A 19039-nucleotide genomic window follows, 5' to 3' on the forward strand; every position below is an offset into this window, starting at 1 on the left:
TTATTCTTTTCTTCTCTCTTCTTTTCTTTTGGGTTGTTATTTTAAGGAGTAAAATCATTGCAATTACAAATTCAAAGGCAAGTGTTCTGAGACTTTGACAGATTTCCCTCTCTCCCTGTGCGAATACCGGTGCCTGTCAGACTCAGCTCCCAAAGTGCCAATTTGCCTGGAGCCAGATTTGTTGCTGGAGGTGACAAGGGAACAGATTTTCCCATAATGAATTGCCTCAATACTGTACCCAGAAAGGCTTTCTTTACATTAAATTTCTAAAAAAAAAAAAAAAAAAAAAAAAAGAAATGTTTAAAGAAGAAAAAAATTTTCCCCAGGAACACCAGTATGGTCAGTGTATTTTTGCACATTAGTGGCAGGTGTCTTCATGTGAAAGGAATGACAACATTCTCCTTTGCTCCCAGCCCTACGTCCACTCCATTTGTTAGGTCAATTCACTGCTTAATAGTCTCTCTCCACACACACACCCCAACACACACTCTTACCTTTTCCCACCATTCTCAGAGATTGTAGCTTTGTTTGCAAGTTGGGTGAACTGGTTTCTTGTGGAGGGCAGAGGAGATGAAGAGGAAATCAGAGAGTGGCAGGCTTCTCTCTACCTCTGGATACCTTGCCTTCCACCCCTCTCTCTGAGTGACTGACTTCTATGTTCTCTAGGGAACATACCTGAGACGAGAGTTAAGTGATGGTCATGTCTCAGAGGGTGTCAAGGGCCCCTCCCTATACATATGGCAGATCATAGCTGCAGGGGTTGCTCTGTTTGGTTTGGATGGGAGCCAAGACATTAGGCCCATCACTATGAATTGCTCCTTTAATTCTCAATCAATAAATGGAAAGCTGCCCTGTCCTAGTAAGTGGTTTCATGGAATGCTGCCACAAAGTTATCACTTCCCAGGCCTCGGAAGGTTTGAAATATGGGACAATTCCTCTCACTACAAAATGATATTGAGACAGCGACTGAATAGGAATTGATCTACCAGGTCATAGCCTTATTGGGACCTTGGGTCCAGTGCTATCACACAGACCTCATGACTAAATATTGTCTGAAGAATTTCAATGACTTAGCCAGATGAGGCAGGTTCATCTTTTAAATAGATTGTTCCTTTTGTTATTTTAAAAACTACAATACAAACCCATGATTGTTATTTGCAAGAGAAAGAATTACTGGGGCCAGAGCATTGGTGCAGTGATAGGAACTTTGCCTTGCACACTGCTGACCCAGGATGGACCATGGTTCGATACCCCAGTGTCCCATATGGTCCCTCAAGCCACGATTGATTTCTGAGCACATACCCAGGAGTAAACCCTGATTGTCACTGGATGTGTCCCCCCCAAAAAAATCAAAGAGGAATGAATGTACTGCAAACAGACATTCTTACTTTCATGTCCTAGAAATCCTGTCCTGAGGTCTATCTCTGTATATCTGCTTTTAGTTTTCCTTTATTTATGTATAGTGATCCATTAGGTATAAATGTTATAAACATATAATTTTCTTTTAGTTAACACTCAACATATAAAAAGTTTCCTACCTTGACATACGTTGTGATGTCTTATTTGTTGAAAATAGCTTATAACTGTAGTTTTCCTTATCTAGGGCATTGATCCATAGTCAGAGTGATTTCCAGTTACCATCTCTTTTCCTGCACTGTTTGCATTCTGGCAATAGAACTCTTTGGTATCCCAAAGATGTTAGTGTGGGTATTGTATTTTTAGACTTATTAAAAGATCGTATGTGTTTCCATGTTGATTAGAAACACTAATGCAAAAAGGACAAAGTATGAACTCACCGGAGTTTCAGAATCATGTATCTAAGAGTTGCAGCAGAGAAACCAGGATCAGGAAATGCCATGCTTCATGCACATTCAGAGCTGAGAGATGGAATTGAAGAGTAAGATATTTCTATCTAAAAATTATGACTCCCTCCAACTTATGGAACAAAATTCTGCAGAAGGACCCAGCTCTCCAGGTGGCCTGTTGCTGCAGCCAGCCTATTGAAAGGGGAATGAGATTTGATGGCTGGATAGAACAAAAGGCTGGAATTCACAAATCTGCATTATATTTTATGTAGAAAGCTCTGCGAATATGGGCAGGAAACTTTGATCTCTGCAGCCCCCTCTAACAGGTCTTCTAGAGTCCCAGAGGACTGGGACCCTTTCCTGAACTACAGCTTTCCTGTCTGTGCTTGGTACAATGTTAATTCTTTACCCACTAATGTGTCTTTTCTCAATTAGGGTGATCCAGGGAGCAAAGGAGACAAAGGCACCCCTGGTGGGAAGGGTCAACCTGGGGACCCTGGAATCCCAGGTCACAAAGGTCATACTGGACTGATGGGCCCTCAAGGACCACCTGGGGAAAATGGGCCAGTTGGGCCCCCTGGGCCTCCAGGCCAGCCAGGATTTCCAGGTCTGAGGGTAAGGATGATATGGCTGCGGCAAACTTGACTTTCTTGGGGACAATAGGGAAACTTTATGGTTCATGATTTTCTGAGAGAACAAGTTAAAGATTGCTGTCTTTCTGAAAATAATTGTGACCCAGAGAAGCTCGGTTGCTCAATCTGAGCCTGCCCTTGTCTTCCCAAAGGAATCGGAAGACATTCTCCCAACAGTTCTATTGTGATGATCCTGTGAACAGCATGCATAGCAATAGCATATGTGTTTTGGAGTAAAGTTATTTCCCTTTTTAGCTTTTGTATCAATGCATCGACTTCCTAAAGCTTTATTCTCATTTATTCTTCTACCTCTGGATTTTGTGCCAAAGGTGACTGTGAAGACGTGGGTTTTCCCCAGGTATAAAATGATAAAATTACTTAGAGTAGTTTTGTTTCTTGGAACTTTTACTAGTTCCTCTTACTTTGTATCCACCTGTACTATAGACCTATCTTCTATGATGAAATCCATGCAGGTTGACCAGGTGGAAATCTTGGTTGAGAAAGACTGATATCTCAGCCTATACTAGCACCATTCTTTCTGAGAAATTTAGATGTTTTTCTGAGAACCTCAATTTGGTCCAAACAGTCCTGTGTGATCTCCATTGTTTTGTCAGCTCTGAAACTCTGAGAACTTTCCAATAATTGTGTTCTACTTGAATTTCAGCTATGCTGAGTTAGGTCATAGAGTCGAAGTCTGACTCTCAGCCAACTTTAGGAGAAGCTTAAAGAGACTCGGTGGGCTTTGGAAGTCCATTAAAGAATGGAACAGGCAAAAGCTGGCTCCCTGTGTGTGACACCAGGCGGGGAAAATCCGCGAAAGTACACCGGCCCAGTGGGGCTCAGCTGTGAAAGACTGTGAGTGTGACCTGTCTATGTCTGTCTACTGTCCTCTTGCGTGAAACTCTTGCGAGTGGGGCAAAAAGAGCCTCCAGAAACCTCGCTCGCCCAGACGCCATTTTCAGGGAGGGACTTCAGAGCATAAAAACCGGCTATCCTTTGCAAAAGCTGGCTCCCTGTGTGTGACACCAGGCGGGGAAAATCCGCGAAAGTACACCGGCCCAGTGGGGCTCAGCTGTGAAAGACTGTGAGTGTGACCTGTCTATGTCTGTCTACTGTCCTCTTGCGTGAAACTCTTGCGAGTGGGGCAAAAAGAGGCTCAGAGGAGCACGGCCGCTCCGCTTCGCTACGCGGCCGTGCACTCTTTCTAAGGAAAGAACTCCATTGCAACAAGAAGGAAAAATCACACTAAGAACGGCGCTATATCACAGAAGCAAACATTTCTCTCTGGACTGTCTTCTCTGTTACATGCTCGGGCCTAAGATTTGACCCAGTGTGAGGCTTCATCCACGGAGGACTCCCCTTCCTTAGAGGCAAGTCAGCCCATCCAGAAAGGGAGGAGCCAGAGGAGTGTGCTGCCTACATCATATAGACAATGAATACCACTACAACACGTAGAAAAACCCACAATACAAATGTGACAATGGGGAAACAGCGCAGGCCAGCATCAGACATAGAGAATGAAGATGACAATTCTGAGGACCAGATAATGACTGAACAACTAATCAACCTCTCAGATAAGGACTTTAGACTAGCAATATGGAAGGTGCTCAACAGACTCCAAGAAACCATGGATCGAGTTGAACAGAACACTAATAAGAACCAAGAAAATATGAAGGCAGAAATGACAAAACTCCAAACTGAAATAACATGTCAACTAACAGGCCTGAAAAACTCAGTAAACGAAGTGAATGACAAAATGGATAAGCTCTGGGACAGGGTATCAGAAGCTGAGAATAGACTTGGTGCTGTGGAAGATGAGATACATAACAATTCCATACAGCAGGAGAGATTGGACAAAAAACTTAAAGCAAATGAGCAGACAATGGAAAAATTAGTCAAAGAATGGGAACAGACGAAAATAGAAGTCTATGATAAGATCAACAGAAACAACTTAAGAATCATTGGAGTCCCAGAGACCCAGGAAGAAAATTTCCAGGAAGAATCAATGGTCAAGAACATCATTAAAGAGAAACTCCCAGAGCTAAAGAATATATGTGATCAAATCCTGCATGCCCGAAGAGTACCAACCAAAAGAGACCCCAGAAAAACCACCCCAAGACACATCCTAGTCACAATGACAAATCCCACAGATAGAGACAGAATTCTGAAAACAGCAAGATCAAAAGGGGAAATCATGTTCAAGCAAGCTTCCCTGAGATTTACAGCAGACCTGTCACCAGAAACGCTCAATGCCAGAAAGCAGTGGTGGGATATTGTGACAAGACTGAATGAAATGAATGCTTCACCCAGAATACTATACCCAGCAAAACTCACTTTCCGGTTTGATGGAAGAATACATGGTTTCACAGACAAAAAACAGCTCAGAAACTTCACAGACACAAAACCAGTCTTAAGAGAAAAACTGAAAGACCTAATCTAAGACAAGACTACCCAAAAGACACACCAAATTTTGAAATAAAGATGGCGTTAAATCCCAGGACAATTCTTTCTCTCAACGTCAATGGACTAAATGCACCAGTTAAGAGACACAGAGTGGCTAAATGGATCAAAAAACTCAATCCAACCTTCTGCTGCCTACAAGAAACGCACCTGAATAGTCAGAACAAACATAGACTCAAAATAAAAGGCTGGAGAAAAGTTATCCAAGCAAACAACACCCATAAAAAAGCTGGAGTGGCCATACTAATATCAGATAATGCAAACTTTATACTCAGGAAGGTTGTAAGGGACAAAGACGGACATTTTATATTAATCAAGGGGTACGTAGAGCAGGAAGAATTCACTCTCCTAAACATATATGCACCGAATGAGGGGCCAGCAAAATATTTAATACAACTCCTGACAAATCTGAAAAATAATATCAACAACAACACAATAATTGTGGGGGACCTAAACACGGCTTTGTCAACACTGGACAGGTCAACCAGACTGAAACCCAACAAGAATATACTAGACCTGAGGAGAGAAATGGAAGAAAGAGGCCTAGTGGATATATATAGGACACTCCATCCCCAGAAACCTGGATACACATTCTTCTCCAATGTACATGGGACATTCTCCAGGATAGACTACATGCTGGCACATAAAACATACCTCCATAAGATCAAGAGGATAGAAATTTTGCAGACTACCTTCGCTGACCACAAGGCTCTGAAATTATTTGTGAACTCCAAAGGGACTCAGAAGAAACACTTTAACACCTGGAAGTTAAACAGCCTCATGCTCAATAACCAGTGGGTCCGAGATGAAATCAAGGAGGAAATAAAAAGGTTCCTGGAAACAAATGACAATAAAAACACAAACTCTCAGAACTTATGGGACACAGCAAAAGCAGTACTGAGAGGAAAATTTATAGCTTTGCAAGCACACATCAGGAAGGAAGAAGGAGCTTACCTGAGTAGCTTAATGACACAGCTAATAGAACTAGAAAATGCTCAACAAAAGGACCCAAGAACAGGAAGACAGAAGGAAATAACAAAGCTGAGAGCAGAAATCAACGAAGTGGAAACTCAAAAAACAATCCGAAAGATCAACGAAAGCAGAAGTTGGTTCTTTGAAAAAATAAACAAGATTGATAGACCACTGGCAAACCTAACAAAGAAAGAGAGAGAGAGAAACTTGATAACTCGTATCAGGAATGAAAAAGGAGAGATCACTACTGATATGACAGAGATTCAAAGGGTAATCAGAAACTACTTTGAAAAACTCTACGCCACTAAAAATGAGAACCTGGAAGAAATGGATAAATTCTTGGACTCTTATAATCTTCCACGGTTGAAGGAAGAGGATGTAGCATATCTAAACACCCCCATCACCATTGATGAAATTAAAACAGTAATCAAATGTCTGCCGAAAAACAAAAGCCCAGGTCCAGATGGATTCACTAATGAATTCTATCAAACTTTCCAAGAGGAACTACTGCCAATCTTGGCAAGACTCTTTCATGAAATTGAACAAACAGAAACACTTCCAAATAGCTTTTATGAAGCCAACATCACCTTGATACCTAAACCAGACAGAGACGCTACCAAAAAAGAAAATTACAGACCAATATCACTGATGAATGCAGATGCAAAGATCCTCAACAAAATCCTGGCAAATAGGATTCAATGCCTCATTAAGAAGATCATCCACTACGATCAAGTAGGTTTCATCCCAGGAATGCAAGGCTGGTTTAACATCCGTAAATCTATCAACATAATACACAACATCAATAACAAGAAAAATAAAAACCACATGATCATATCAATAGATGCAGAGAAAGCATTTGATAAGGTCCAACACCCATTCTTGATCAAAACTCTCAGCAAGATGGGAATGGAGGGAACCTTTCTCAATATAGTGAAGGCCATCTACCACAAGCCAGTGGCAAATATTATCCTCAATGGAGAAAAACTGAAAGCCTTCCCTCTAAATTCTGGCACAAGACAAGGCTGTCCTCTCTCACCACTCCTATTCAACATAGCACTGGAAGTACTTGCTATAGCGATTAGGCAAGAAAAGGATATTAAGGGAATCCAGATAGGAAAGGAAGAAGTCAAGCTCTCACTGTTTGCAGATGACATGATACTCTACTTAGAAAACCCTAAAGACTCTATCAAAAAGCTTCTAGAAACAATAGACTCATATAGCAAGGTGGCAGGCTACAAAATTAACACACAAAAATCAATGGCCTTTCTATACACCAACAGTAATAAAGAAGAAATGGACATTAAGAAAACAACCCCATTCACAATAGTACCACACAAACTCAAATATCTTGGAATCAACTTGACTAAATATGTGAAGGACCTATACAAAGAAAACTATAAAACTCTGCTCCAAGAAATAAGAGAGGACACACGGAAATGGAAACACATACCCTGCTCATGGATTGGCAGGATTAACATCATCAAAATGTCAATACTCCCCAAGGCATTATACAGATTTAATGCCATCCCTCTAAAGATACCCATGACATTCTTCAAAGAAGTGGATCAGACACTTTTGAAATTCATTTGGAACAATAAACACCCTCGAATAGCTAAAGCAATCATTGGGAAAAAGAATATGGGAGGAATTACTTTTCCCAACTTTAAACTGTACTACAAAGCAACAGTTATCAAAACAGCATGGTATTGGAATAAGGATAGGTCCTCAGATCAGTGGAATAGGCTTGAATACTCAGAAAATGTTCCCCAGAGATACAACCATCTAATTTTTGATAAAGGAGCAGGAAATCCTAAATGGAGCAGGGAAAGCCTCTTCAACAAGTGGTGTTGGCACAATTGGATAGCCACTTGCAAAAAATTAAACTTAGACCCCCAGCTAACATCATGTACAAAGGTAAAATCCAAATGGATTAAAGACCTCGATATCAGCCCCAAAACCATAAGATATATAGAACAGCACATAGGCAAAACACTACAGGACATTACAGGCATCTTCAAGGAGGAAACTGCACTCTCCAAGCAAGTGAAAGCAGAGATTAACAGATGGGAATATATTAAGCTGAGAAGCTTCTGCACCTCAAAGGAAATAGTGCCCAGGATACAAGAGCCACCCACTGAGTGGGAGAAACTATTCACCCAATACCCATCAGATAAGGGGCTAATCTCCAAAATATACAAGGCACTGACAGAACTTTACAAGAAAAAAACATCTAACCCCATCAAAAAATGGGGAGAAGAAATGAACAGACACTTTGACAAAGAAGAAATACGCATGGCCAAAAGACACATGAAAAAATGTTCCACATCACTAATCATCAGGGAGATGCAAATCAAAACAACGATGAGATACCACCTCACACCCCAGAGAATGGCACACATCACAAAGAATGAGAATAAACAGTGTTGGCGGGGATGTGGAGAGAAAGGAACTCTTATCCACTGCTGGTGGGAATGCTGTCTAGTTCAACCTTTATGGAAAGCGATATGGAGATTCCTCCAAAAACTGGAAATCGAGCTCCCATACGATCCAGCTATACCACTCCTAGGAATATACCCTAGGAACACAAAAATACAATACAAAAACCCCTTCCTTACACCTATATTCATTGCAGCTCTATTTACCATAGCAAGACTCTGGAAACAACCAAGATGCCCTTCAACAGATGAATGGCTAAAGAAACTGTGGTACATATACACAATGGAATATTATGCAGCTGTCAGGAGAGATGAAGTCATGAAATTTTCCTATACATGGATGTACATGGAATCTATTATGCTGAGTGAAATAAGTCAGAGAGAGAGAGAAAAACGCAGAATGGTCTCACTCATCTATGGGTTTTAAGAAAAATGAAAGACACCCTTGTAATAATAATTTTCAGACACAAAAGAGAAAAGAGCTGGAAGTTCCAGCTCACCTCAGGAAGCTCACCACAAAGAGTGATGAGTTTAGTTAGAGAAATAACTACATTTTGAACTGTCCTAATATTGAGAATGTATGAGGGAAATGTAGAGCCTGTTTAGGGTACAGGCGGGGGTTGGGTGGGGAGGAGGGTGATTTGGGACTTGGGTGATGGGAATGTTGCACTGGTGATGGGTGGTGTTCCTTTTATGACTGAAACCCAAACACAATCATGTATGTAATCAAGGTGTTTAAATAAAAAAAAAAATTAAAAAAAAAAAAAAAAAAAAGAATGGAACAGCTCAGAAATGTGGGTATCTGCTTTGCATAAATGAAGCACAGGTTAGATTCAAGAGCAGAGCACTTCTAGCCTGAGCACAAAGCCAGGAATAGCCTCCACATACTTCATCAAGCACTTCCAATGATATCTTCCCTACAAGAACAAAAAACAACTAATAAAAAAAATCTGAGGCAGGATCCCATATCCAGTGGTGCGGAACATGTGTGCGTGGGATACATGGACATAGTTCATGCAGGAAGATTCTAATAAGTATATAAAGGAGGGACTTAAGGCTTCAGAAAGCCTGGGGTCAAAAGTCATAATTAAAAAAAATTGGGGGGCCGGGCGGTGGCTCTAGAGGTAAGGTGCCTGCCTTGCCTGCGCTAGCCTTGGACGGACTGAGGTTCGATCCCCCGGCATCCCATATGGTCCCCAAGCCAGGAGCGACTTCTGAGCGCATAGCCAGGAGTAACCCCTGAGCGTCACCGGGTGTGGCCCCAAAAAAACCCCCAAAAAATAAATAAATAAATAAATAAATAAAATAAATTGGGACCGGGCCCAGAGAGATAGCACAGCGGCGTTTGCCTTGCAAGCAGCCGATCCAGGACCAAAGGTGGTTGGTTCGAATCCCGGCCTCCCATATGGTCCCACGTGCCTGCCAGCAGCTATTTCTGAGCAGACATCCAGGAGTAAGCCCTGAGCACTGCCGGGTGTGGCCCAAAAACAAAAACAAAAAAATAAAAAAAAAATGGAATCATTTTCATTTCTGAGTCACTAGGGGTCTTTCATAGCAAAAGTTATTGGGAATAAAGTAATCCCATCTTTCCTCCACCTAGGGTGAATCTCCCTCAATGGACACCCTGCGGAGGCTCATCCAAGAAGAACTCGGGAAACAGCTAGAAGGTGAAACATCTGAAGAACTCAACATAAATTCCATACACATAAGTTTAGGGTGTCCCCACATGCCCTCAAAGTTATCTTTCATTCACCTATTAGTGCCTGTGCAAAGTTGGTTTGAAACGACTTAGTATGACTCCTATGTGGGAATTAGACTTGAGAACCCCTACACAGGATCTAGTTAGCTCATCTTACAAAGATTCCTCTTCAATGTTTCTCTTTAGTGTGCCTTCATCTTTACTGAATGCCTCTTGTACAAAGAGTTCATGCCTCATGGAGCCAGCTTCACTACAAACCTTTATTCATTGGACTGACTCAGTCATTAATCACTAAGTAATTCTGAGAGTGCTACGATAGGACTCAAAAAACTCAGAGTTCAGGAGAAGAGATGGTGAGGTAACCAGACAAGAAGATTCTAGTACAATAAAAAAATGTTCTGTAAGGAGATGTACCTTAGAGGCTTTTGATAAAGATCAGATGTAAAAAATAACTAAGATAGCACAGAGGAAGCAGACTAATGGAGCAAATGCTTCTTAGAGAAGGCAATTTGTGAGTTAAAAGGGGTGAGAACAGGGGCCGGGCGGTGGCGCTAGAGGTAAGGTGCCTGCCTTGCCTGCGCTAGCCTAGGACGGACCGTGGTTTGATCCCCCGGCGTCCCATATGGTCCCCCAAGCCAGGAGCGACTTCTGAGCGCATAGCCAGGAGTAACCCCTGAGCGTCACCAGGTGTGGCCCAAAAACCAAAAAAAAAAAAAAAAAAAAAGGGGTGAGAACAAAGAATGATAACCCTGACATTTGGAACACAAACATCTGGAACACAAACACACAACACCTTTAGAGAAATACTGTTTTTTTACTCAAGTGCTTCTGTGTCAAATTTATTCTTATACCCTGTAGTCTTTCATGATCCTGATACATACCAAATTGTCAGGGAAGGAAAAGGCAGGAACATAATGGAAATAGAATAGCATGTAGGGCTTAACATGTATCAAATGTCATTCTAAGTTTTATAGCTCGGATTATAAATTTTAGCACATAAAAACTATGAAATCTCTGTCATTTTCCCTATGTGACTGTTAATGAAAGTTATGCTTGGACTGGAGAGATAACTAAATCTGATAGAGAGCAAGTTTTCATGAGGGAGGCCTGGCTCTGGTACCTGCTACTGCATGTTCTCCTCAGCACAGAAACTGAAGTTGCCACAGAAAACCACCAAACGATGTGGTCTGAAAACAAAAAAACCTAAGCAAATAAAAAAAGAAGTATTGAGTAATTTCCCCAAGGACAAAACACTGCTATGTGTCTGGCTAGGATCTGTGTGCATATAACCTCACTACAGAAGCCACATTTTTTTATTCTTGTTGTTTTGGTCACATACATGGTTATTCAGACTGACTCCTCTCCGCACTTGAATTGCTGTTTCGGGGGCTCGAGTAATGACATTTGGTGGTGGGGACTAAACCTTGGTTGGCCACTGCAAGGCAAGTGCCCCTACCTATTGCGCCATCAACCCAGTGCTAAGAGAAGTCATACTTTTTTTTTTGGTTTTGGGTCGCACCTGACAGCGCTCGGGAGTTACTTCTGGCTCTATGCTCAGAAATCTCCCCTGGCAGGCACAGGAGACCATATGGAATGCCGGGATTTGAACCACCATCCTTCTGCATGAAAGGCAAACTCCTTACCTCCATGCTTTCTCTCCGGCCCCAGAAGTCATACTCTTTTTTTTTGGGGGGGGGGTGGGGGGCACACCCGGTAACGCTCAGGGGTTACTCCTGGCTATGTGCTCAGAAGTCGCTCCTGGCTTGGGGGACCATATGGGACACCGGGGGATCGAACCGCGGTCCGTCCAAGGCTAGCGCAGGCAAGGCAGGCACCTTACCTTTAGCGCCACCGCCCGGCCCCAGAAGTCATACTCTTAATAACTCATTTACTATGTCCCTCTTTGAAGAAAACCATTAGATGAATTATAAGTCACATTTCCTGAGATATTAGAGGATAAGTCACTAAATTCCATTTCAAACACCACTTAAATCCTACCTCTAACTCAGTTATCCTAAACATAAATTACTTCAACCACAGTTCTCAAATACTGTCATTGTTAGTACTGTCACTTCCATTGGTCTTGTAAAGATTCAAGTCAGTGTCTACTAAGCACTTGTTCTGTACCTGAAATCAAAGGGATGCATAAGATCATTTACTTCATTTATTCTGGCAGATATTAATTTAATGCCTCCATTTAACAGAAAGAGAAGCAAAAGATAAGAGAGATTAGGTAGTTTGCCTACTTCTAGTCAATGGCAAAGGTCTTTATCTCCACAGAGAATGAAACCCATGTACAGTGCTCAAGACATAGTAATAGTTGAATCAGGCCCTATGATTCATCTATCAAAGGTTCATGTACAACTACTACATAAAACTCATGTCATGTACCTTTGGTTAGGGTTTATTGCTATTGCTTTGTGTTATTGTATCTTCATTTACATCTATTTTTTTTCTTATTCTCAGCCAAACTTTCTTACCTCCTGGCTCAGATGCCCCCAGCACAAGTGAAAGCATCTCATGGCAGACCAGGACCCCCAGGACCTCCGGGAAAAGATGGATTCCCAGGCCGGGTTGGGCCTATGGGAGAGCCAGGACGACCTGGGCAGGGAGGTCGGGAAGGACCTTCTGGGCCAGTGGGTCCCAAAGGTGAGTGCTTTTTGAGTTCTATGAGAGGGAGCTCGTTCTAAGGCACATATTACATCTGAGTGTGCATAATTTATGCCATTCTTTTCCCCTGCAGCTTGGCAACACCCTCAAGTCTGGCATCATATAATTTTTTCATATGTATAAGAGGTTTTCATGCTTGACATTTTTACAAAATTATGCTTCTGCCAGGAGGATTGAATAAATTTCTTTCTGCTTTTTTGTTCTCTCTCTATCTTTACTACAAAGGTTTCAAGGGTTTAGGGTCATACTGAAAGCCCTTTTTTCTCTTTCTGAGTTTTCATGAAAGAATAAAGCATTTAACCTTCACAAAGCTGCAGCTAAATAATATTGTTTCTCCCTTGGCCACTCATCCCACATGGGAACTCTGAACAGCAGAAAAATGCTTTTTCTTGGGCCATATTTTCCTGTTTAAGTGATTTCACAGTGGCCAGCGAGTCTGAAAGCCTCTTTTCTACAGAAGACACATGTGAACGTGAAAGAAGTGGCTAACATCAAACTCATCAGCTTAATAACACAGTCCTTTCTTTGTGGGAGGAAGATTTTGGAGTGTAAGAAAGTACTGGTAATCCCAGATGCCACTTTGTAAGGTAAAATTTTAGAAAAGTGGACAACCATTTAATCCTGCAGTATTTCCTAATTTTTAATTGATCCATTTATTTCCTATAATGCTTCTTCTAAAGAGTTTTTGTTAAATTTGATGTCCAAGTTCCATATATGCTGGTTAATAAAAAATATACATGAAATAAATACCAACAGGAAAGAATAAAGGATAGGAAATAGTATACAATGACAGAATATTATTCAGTGTAATAATTTTAACAATAAATAAGAACTAGCAAAATGTCAATTTGGATTTCAAAAGAAAATATGTTGCATTCAGGAGATTTTCTGAGACCCACATGGTCAAGATAAATGAATAAATGAATGTTTAAAAAAATCAGTTATGAGAGATAGTCTGATCACATCGTTAGAGTATTAACTCAGATATGAATTTCAATATTCTCCTAGGACAGTGGACACTTTATCCTTGAGCATCTGTTTTATTTCCAAAATACTATTGCCTTAATTACTTCATTATGGGGTGTTCTTTGTGCACTGTGTTTGCGTCTTATTAGATTTTAAGTTTTATAAAAGCAAACCATGTATTTATGAAACATATATGAATATTTCCTTTTATCCAATGCCTTTTAAAGGCTGATATAAATGTCTTTAAAACAGACATGTTCAAGTGATATTTGTATATTGGTATGTAGAAGAGAGAGTAATGGGTGTGTACGTTTGGTGGTCTTGCTTAAATAAATTCATATTCAGAATTCATAAAAAGTATGTGACTGTGCGTATGCATGTATATGATTAGAAAGTAATGAGTTTGATTAAGTGTTTCTGCGTAGTTATGAGCTCAAGTTTAAATCGGCATTCTTATTACTAGTTTAGTTCAAGTGATTAAGGCAACCTCTCTTCACCATTCATAGTATAAGGGTTGGGTTATAAAGATAGTTCTCATGGTCTCCTCTTGGTTCAGTGCTGAAGGATTGCTCCTTACAGTCCTCAGGTTACCACATGATGCCATTGTTCCTGCATTCGAAATATGCACTTCAGCCCCTTAGATTCTTTTTTGTATATCCTCCATGCAGTCCATCAAAATGACTCAGAATTAAGCACTCATATCATTGCTAGTTTTCTGAGTAGGTTTTTGGTTCTTAAATTATACAGAATGAACTGAAGAAGGGAATTCATTTATCTAAAAAAAAAAACTAATAGTTTTATGATCTATTTTGTTTCTTGGCACATATAAACCTGGGGAAACTGGTTAAAGATGGGCTCTCCTGAGGACTGCTGGTATTCAAGGTTAGAACTAGTAAGATAACCTGGCTTCCTCAGTCTGCCTGGCCCTCCTGGCTATTGTGTCACCTCACTTTGATTAGAAAAACATCCCTGCAATTTGGTCTTCATTTGAGTGCATTTCTTCAAATGTGTAAATGTGGGTACAAGATTGAAGAACCACATTGAAATTACATATGAGTTAGGGTGGCTTTTCAAAAAAATTCCATACAGTACAGCACTGGCATCCTTAGTGGCACAGTGGCATCTAGTCTATGCCCATACAATGAGTCTCAAACTAGAGGTGTCTGTTTTTCTCACCAGGTGAACGAGGAACCAAAGGCGATCCTGGTGCTCCTGGAATTGGCCTCCGAGGAGAGATGGGCCCACCTGGAATCCCAGGTACATAGGACTAAAGTCTAGACTCTCTTGGTGAGGTGACTATCGCTATAGAATGAAACACAGTGTGGCTTTTCAGCTTTTTCTGACACAGTTCTCAAGCCACAAGACTGGATTAACCAATGAGGGGACAATAAGTGGCTTTATTTATTTTACAACTATTAGCTTTGATTTTACTAAATAAGCTCATATTTTACTAAATAAGCTCATATTCCAAAAATGCTTAAACTTCATCACATTCATTAAAAATCCTAAGAATCAGTCCTAAGAAACCCATATTAGTTTTTTGGTTTTTGTTTTGTTTTGTTTTTGTTTTTAAGACTGGCAGTATTGGAAACTGTGTCTCCTTTTAATTAAAAAAAAGAAAAATACTTCTTGAATTACCATGAGATACAAAATTAGAAATTGTTCAACACTGAGTTTTATTTATATCATTTTAAACACCCATTATTTCCTCAATGTCCACTTCTGTCTATTTACATCTCCAGTTTTTTTCCTGCCCTTCAGTGTATCTCTCTGACAGGCACCTTATTTTACATTCACACTATAATTTGCAGTATTGTTACTGAAGTGGTATTGTACATATCAATTTACCTTTTTTCAGCATATAGTTTTTCTCCAGATTGATCACTTCTCACTATCATTGTCATTGTGGTTCCTTCTCTGGACAAACCTTCCTCCTCCCATAGGGGCAGTTTTGTAGTAAAGACCAGTTCTCTTAACATTTGTTTCTACTGTCTTTGAGTATTATTCTTCTACTTTATTATATTTATATATATATACATATATATACACGTATATCACATATGAACATGATCATTGTATGTCTATATCTGTACCTTTCCATCTGGCTCATTTTACTCAGCACGATACTCTCCAGGTCATCCTTGTATGAGAAAATTTCACAGCTTTATCTTTTTTCTAATGGCTGTGCAGTTTTTCATTTTGTATATGTATCATAGCATTTTAATCCACCTATTTTTTTTCTTGAGCACTTGGATTTTTTTTTCCAGATTTGGGGTTTTGTGAATAGAGCTCAATGACCCTTGTAGTTTAGATGCCTTTTCTGCATATGTTCTGGTACTATTAAGTCTTATTTCCAGAAATGGAATTGCTGGACCAGATGAATGGAAGCTCAATGCCTAATCTTGTCAGGCACATCCATATTATTTTCCAAAAGGGTGGGCCATTGAACATTCCTACCAGCAGTGAATGGATGACTCTTTTACTCTCAATCTATTTCAACACTTGTTGGTTTTTTACTTTGTGAGAAGTGTCAGTTTCTTTGATATTCTTTAGCATGGGGTCCAAACAACACTCCAGAATTACAAACAAGATTTCTATGCTGCTCTGCCTCAGTTTCTTTGGAATAAATTAGGGCTGGGTGGAGCCCAGAAGGGGTGGCTAGCCAGCCACCTCCACCTATCTTTGCATTTCTTTTGGCTTTATGATAACAAAAATATTATTATCAAGAGACTTGAGTACTATCACAGAGTTTAAGGCATTTATCTTGCCTGTAGCTGACACAAATTCAATCCAAGATCCAAGTCATTCCATATGATCCCTCAAACCTGACAGGAGTTATTTCTTTGTCCAGAGCTAGAAGTAATGCCTGAGCATCACTAAATGTGTCCCCCCAAAAAATATATGATCAATTTCACCTTCTTTGAGGCATCAATTTTCATTCATTTATTTTTTAATTCATTTATTTTTGGGGGTTGGGGGCCACACCCAGAAGTGCTCAAGGTTACTCCTAGCTCTGCACTCATAATTTTCTCCTGGCTTGGGGGACCATATGGGATGCTGGGGATTGAACCTGTGAGTCTGTCCTGGGTCACATGCAAGGCCATTGTGCAACCACTCCAACTCCAAATTTGGTTATTTTTTGAGTTCATTTTTTAAATATAAAGCATATAGATAATTTTTATTAGTATTCTATTTCCATTGTTTCCAATTTTTTTTACAGTGCCATATATTGTTACTGTCACAAGAAAATCATTAGACATAGATGCTACTTACTTTCAATAATTCATCTACTCTCTAATAGCTTATAAGTTTAAACATTTTTTAGAAATGAGGCAATTCAAAATATTGAAGTCAGGAAGGAAACAATTGAAAAGTGGGAAATAATTGCGCCATTATGCAGTTGACTTAATGACTATACTTCAGTGCTTCTCAGCTGAAGGCAAGAAAAACACTGCAGGTTCTTAAAGCCTGAATTAAGCAGGACTTTAGAGAAAATGACTTCTGGCAGAGTCTGAACACAATTCATGAAATTTCTGTGTACCATTCAAAAAGAGTTCCTACATTTTGGTTATTTTATTGAGGCTATAAACTTGCGATTGTGATCACTAAAACTTAAGAAAGGAATATCATTGCTAGCATTAATTATAACAGCACTGACTCCATTGCCAAAGCAAAGAGTATTATTATGTGACTTAATAGAGATAGATATTTATCTACAGTTATATTCAGGAAATTGAAATCTGTCTCGTCAGTTACTTATACCATACTTATATTGTCTTTTGAGCATTATTCTGATAAATTTTAACATATTTGAATATTGACTTAAATGATCATACAAAATTAGAAACTAGTTAATATTTGGGATAAGTTAAATACTGTATAATACATATCACTCCAACAGTATACAAATATAAATATGAATATGTAATTGCTACTAATGAGTTTTCAGCATGACATACAAAATTACATTCTATCTCCTAGAAGTTTATAAGTCCTAGAACCTTAATATACACCAAATGAAAAGGACATGGTCCATACCTGGCCTTATTTTACCCTTAGTACTCTTCAATAATTCCCTGATTGCTAGTTCTAGTCCAAATAGTTAAGGCCATTTATTTTTGTATATGGCATTGGGATTTGGGCACATCTGGCAGTGCTCAGCAGTTGTTTCTGGCAGTTCTTGAGAAACCACTTGATATAGGGTTAAAGTATGGAGCCATTGCATGTAAAGATTATGCCTCATTTTGTGAAATTATTGCCTCTGCCTCTTTTCTTTTGTTTTAAGGTAATCCTGCTATAACATATCCATGTGGTCCATACAAATGTCTCAGATTTGAGAATTCAGAAATGGGGTCATTTTCTTAGAAGATTTTAAGTCTGTTGCTCCTACTAAATGAATTCAGTGAAGAAGAGACCCTTTGATTCAAACAGAAGTTGATCTTTCTATTTCTTTATTCCTTGATCCAGGTCAACCGGGCGAACCAGGTTATGCTAAAGATGGACTCCCTGGGAGTCCTGGTCCTCAAGGAGAGACCGGACAAGCAGGACATCCTGGCCCTCCAGGCCCTCCGGGACCCCCAGGCCAATGTGATCCATCCCAGTGTGCTTATTTTGCCAGCCTTGCTGCCCGTCCTGGTAATGTGAAAGGTGTCTAGAAGATTCCATGAAGCCAGGAGACTGTGGTGGATTTCTGAAACTTGAACATAATGCTCAATTGACACATTGCAACTATGAGTGGGTTTCTTTTATGCTTTGTTTTTATTTTATTGAGAGACCTCAACATTATTAAAATGAAGAGATGCTGCCGGTCAGATTGTTATTATGATTATTATTGTTAATTATTATTATTATTATTTTATGTGATGGTGGTTTGTGTGTTTTTTACCTCTGAATTGGTACAACTTGTTTTATGGGGTACTGGATTGTTGGAAATTTTTCTGAAAACCCCCTTTACAATTTAGCCACCAATTTAAAGGAAACTCTTGGTGCTATGAAACTTTGACCAGTCACTTGCCAACTTTACCTCTTTTCTCCCAAGGAAACTTTTTTAAGAATTAAAAAAGGCATTGAGCATCTATTCTTAGTTTTTCCCAGAGATTGCCTGGGGAGAAATTATCCACAAGTTACCAGGAATGGAAAATGAAGGAGGAAGAGAAGAAAATGACAATCACATAGAATGTTCTTGCCTCTGATATAGAATTCACAGTCAGCCCAGCCTCAGGCCTCAGCGAGGAATAGCCACTGCCTCAGTTTTTCAGCCTTGCAGGAGGGACATTGTATCATGTGTTTTGTCAAGTGCTTTGTAGAATTCTGTGACTTGGCTTGAAAAGAGAAGCCCCTGTGAGTTAATTAAGGTTCCTTCTATTTCTGCATTGCTGGTTACACTCACTGTAATTGTAA

General features: G+C 39.9%; 1 protein-coding gene across 1 annotated transcript; it reads left to right on the top strand.

The window, feature by feature from the left end:
* Positions 1-1811: 1811 nt before the first annotated feature.
* On the top strand, positions 1812-18346 carry LOC126020154 (collagen alpha-1(XXII) chain-like). The gene is made up of 7 exons (XM_049781620.1): positions 1812-1897; positions 2078-2183; positions 2241-2420; positions 9905-9971; positions 12470-12652; positions 14819-14896; positions 18107-18346. Exons 1-7 carry the CDS (start codon positions 1812-1814, stop codon positions 18292-18294), a joined length of 888 nt encoding a protein of 295 aa, XP_049637577.1. The 3' UTR covers positions 18295-18346.
* The last annotated feature ends 693 nt before the right edge of the window (positions 18347-19039 follow it).

This window comes from Suncus etruscus, chromosome 10, assembly GCF_024139225.1.
Source record: "Suncus etruscus isolate mSunEtr1 chromosome 10, mSunEtr1.pri.cur, whole genome shotgun sequence".
NCBI classification, from domain to species: domain Eukaryota; kingdom Metazoa; phylum Chordata; class Mammalia; order Eulipotyphla; family Soricidae; genus Suncus; species Suncus etruscus.

Coding starts and splice junctions, on each gene's coding strand:
- LOC126020154 (XM_049781620.1), top strand. CDS start 1,812: ATGTATCTAAGAGTTGCAGCAGAGAAACCAGGATCAGGAAATGCCATG. Junction 1,898..2,077: donor CTGAGAGATGGAATTGAAGA/GTAAGATATTTC, acceptor TATTTTATGTAG/AAAGCTCTGCGAATATGGGC. Junction 2,421..9,904: donor CAGGATTTCCAGGTCTGAGG/GTAAGGATGATA, acceptor TCCTCCACCTAG/GGTGAATCTCCCTCAATGGA.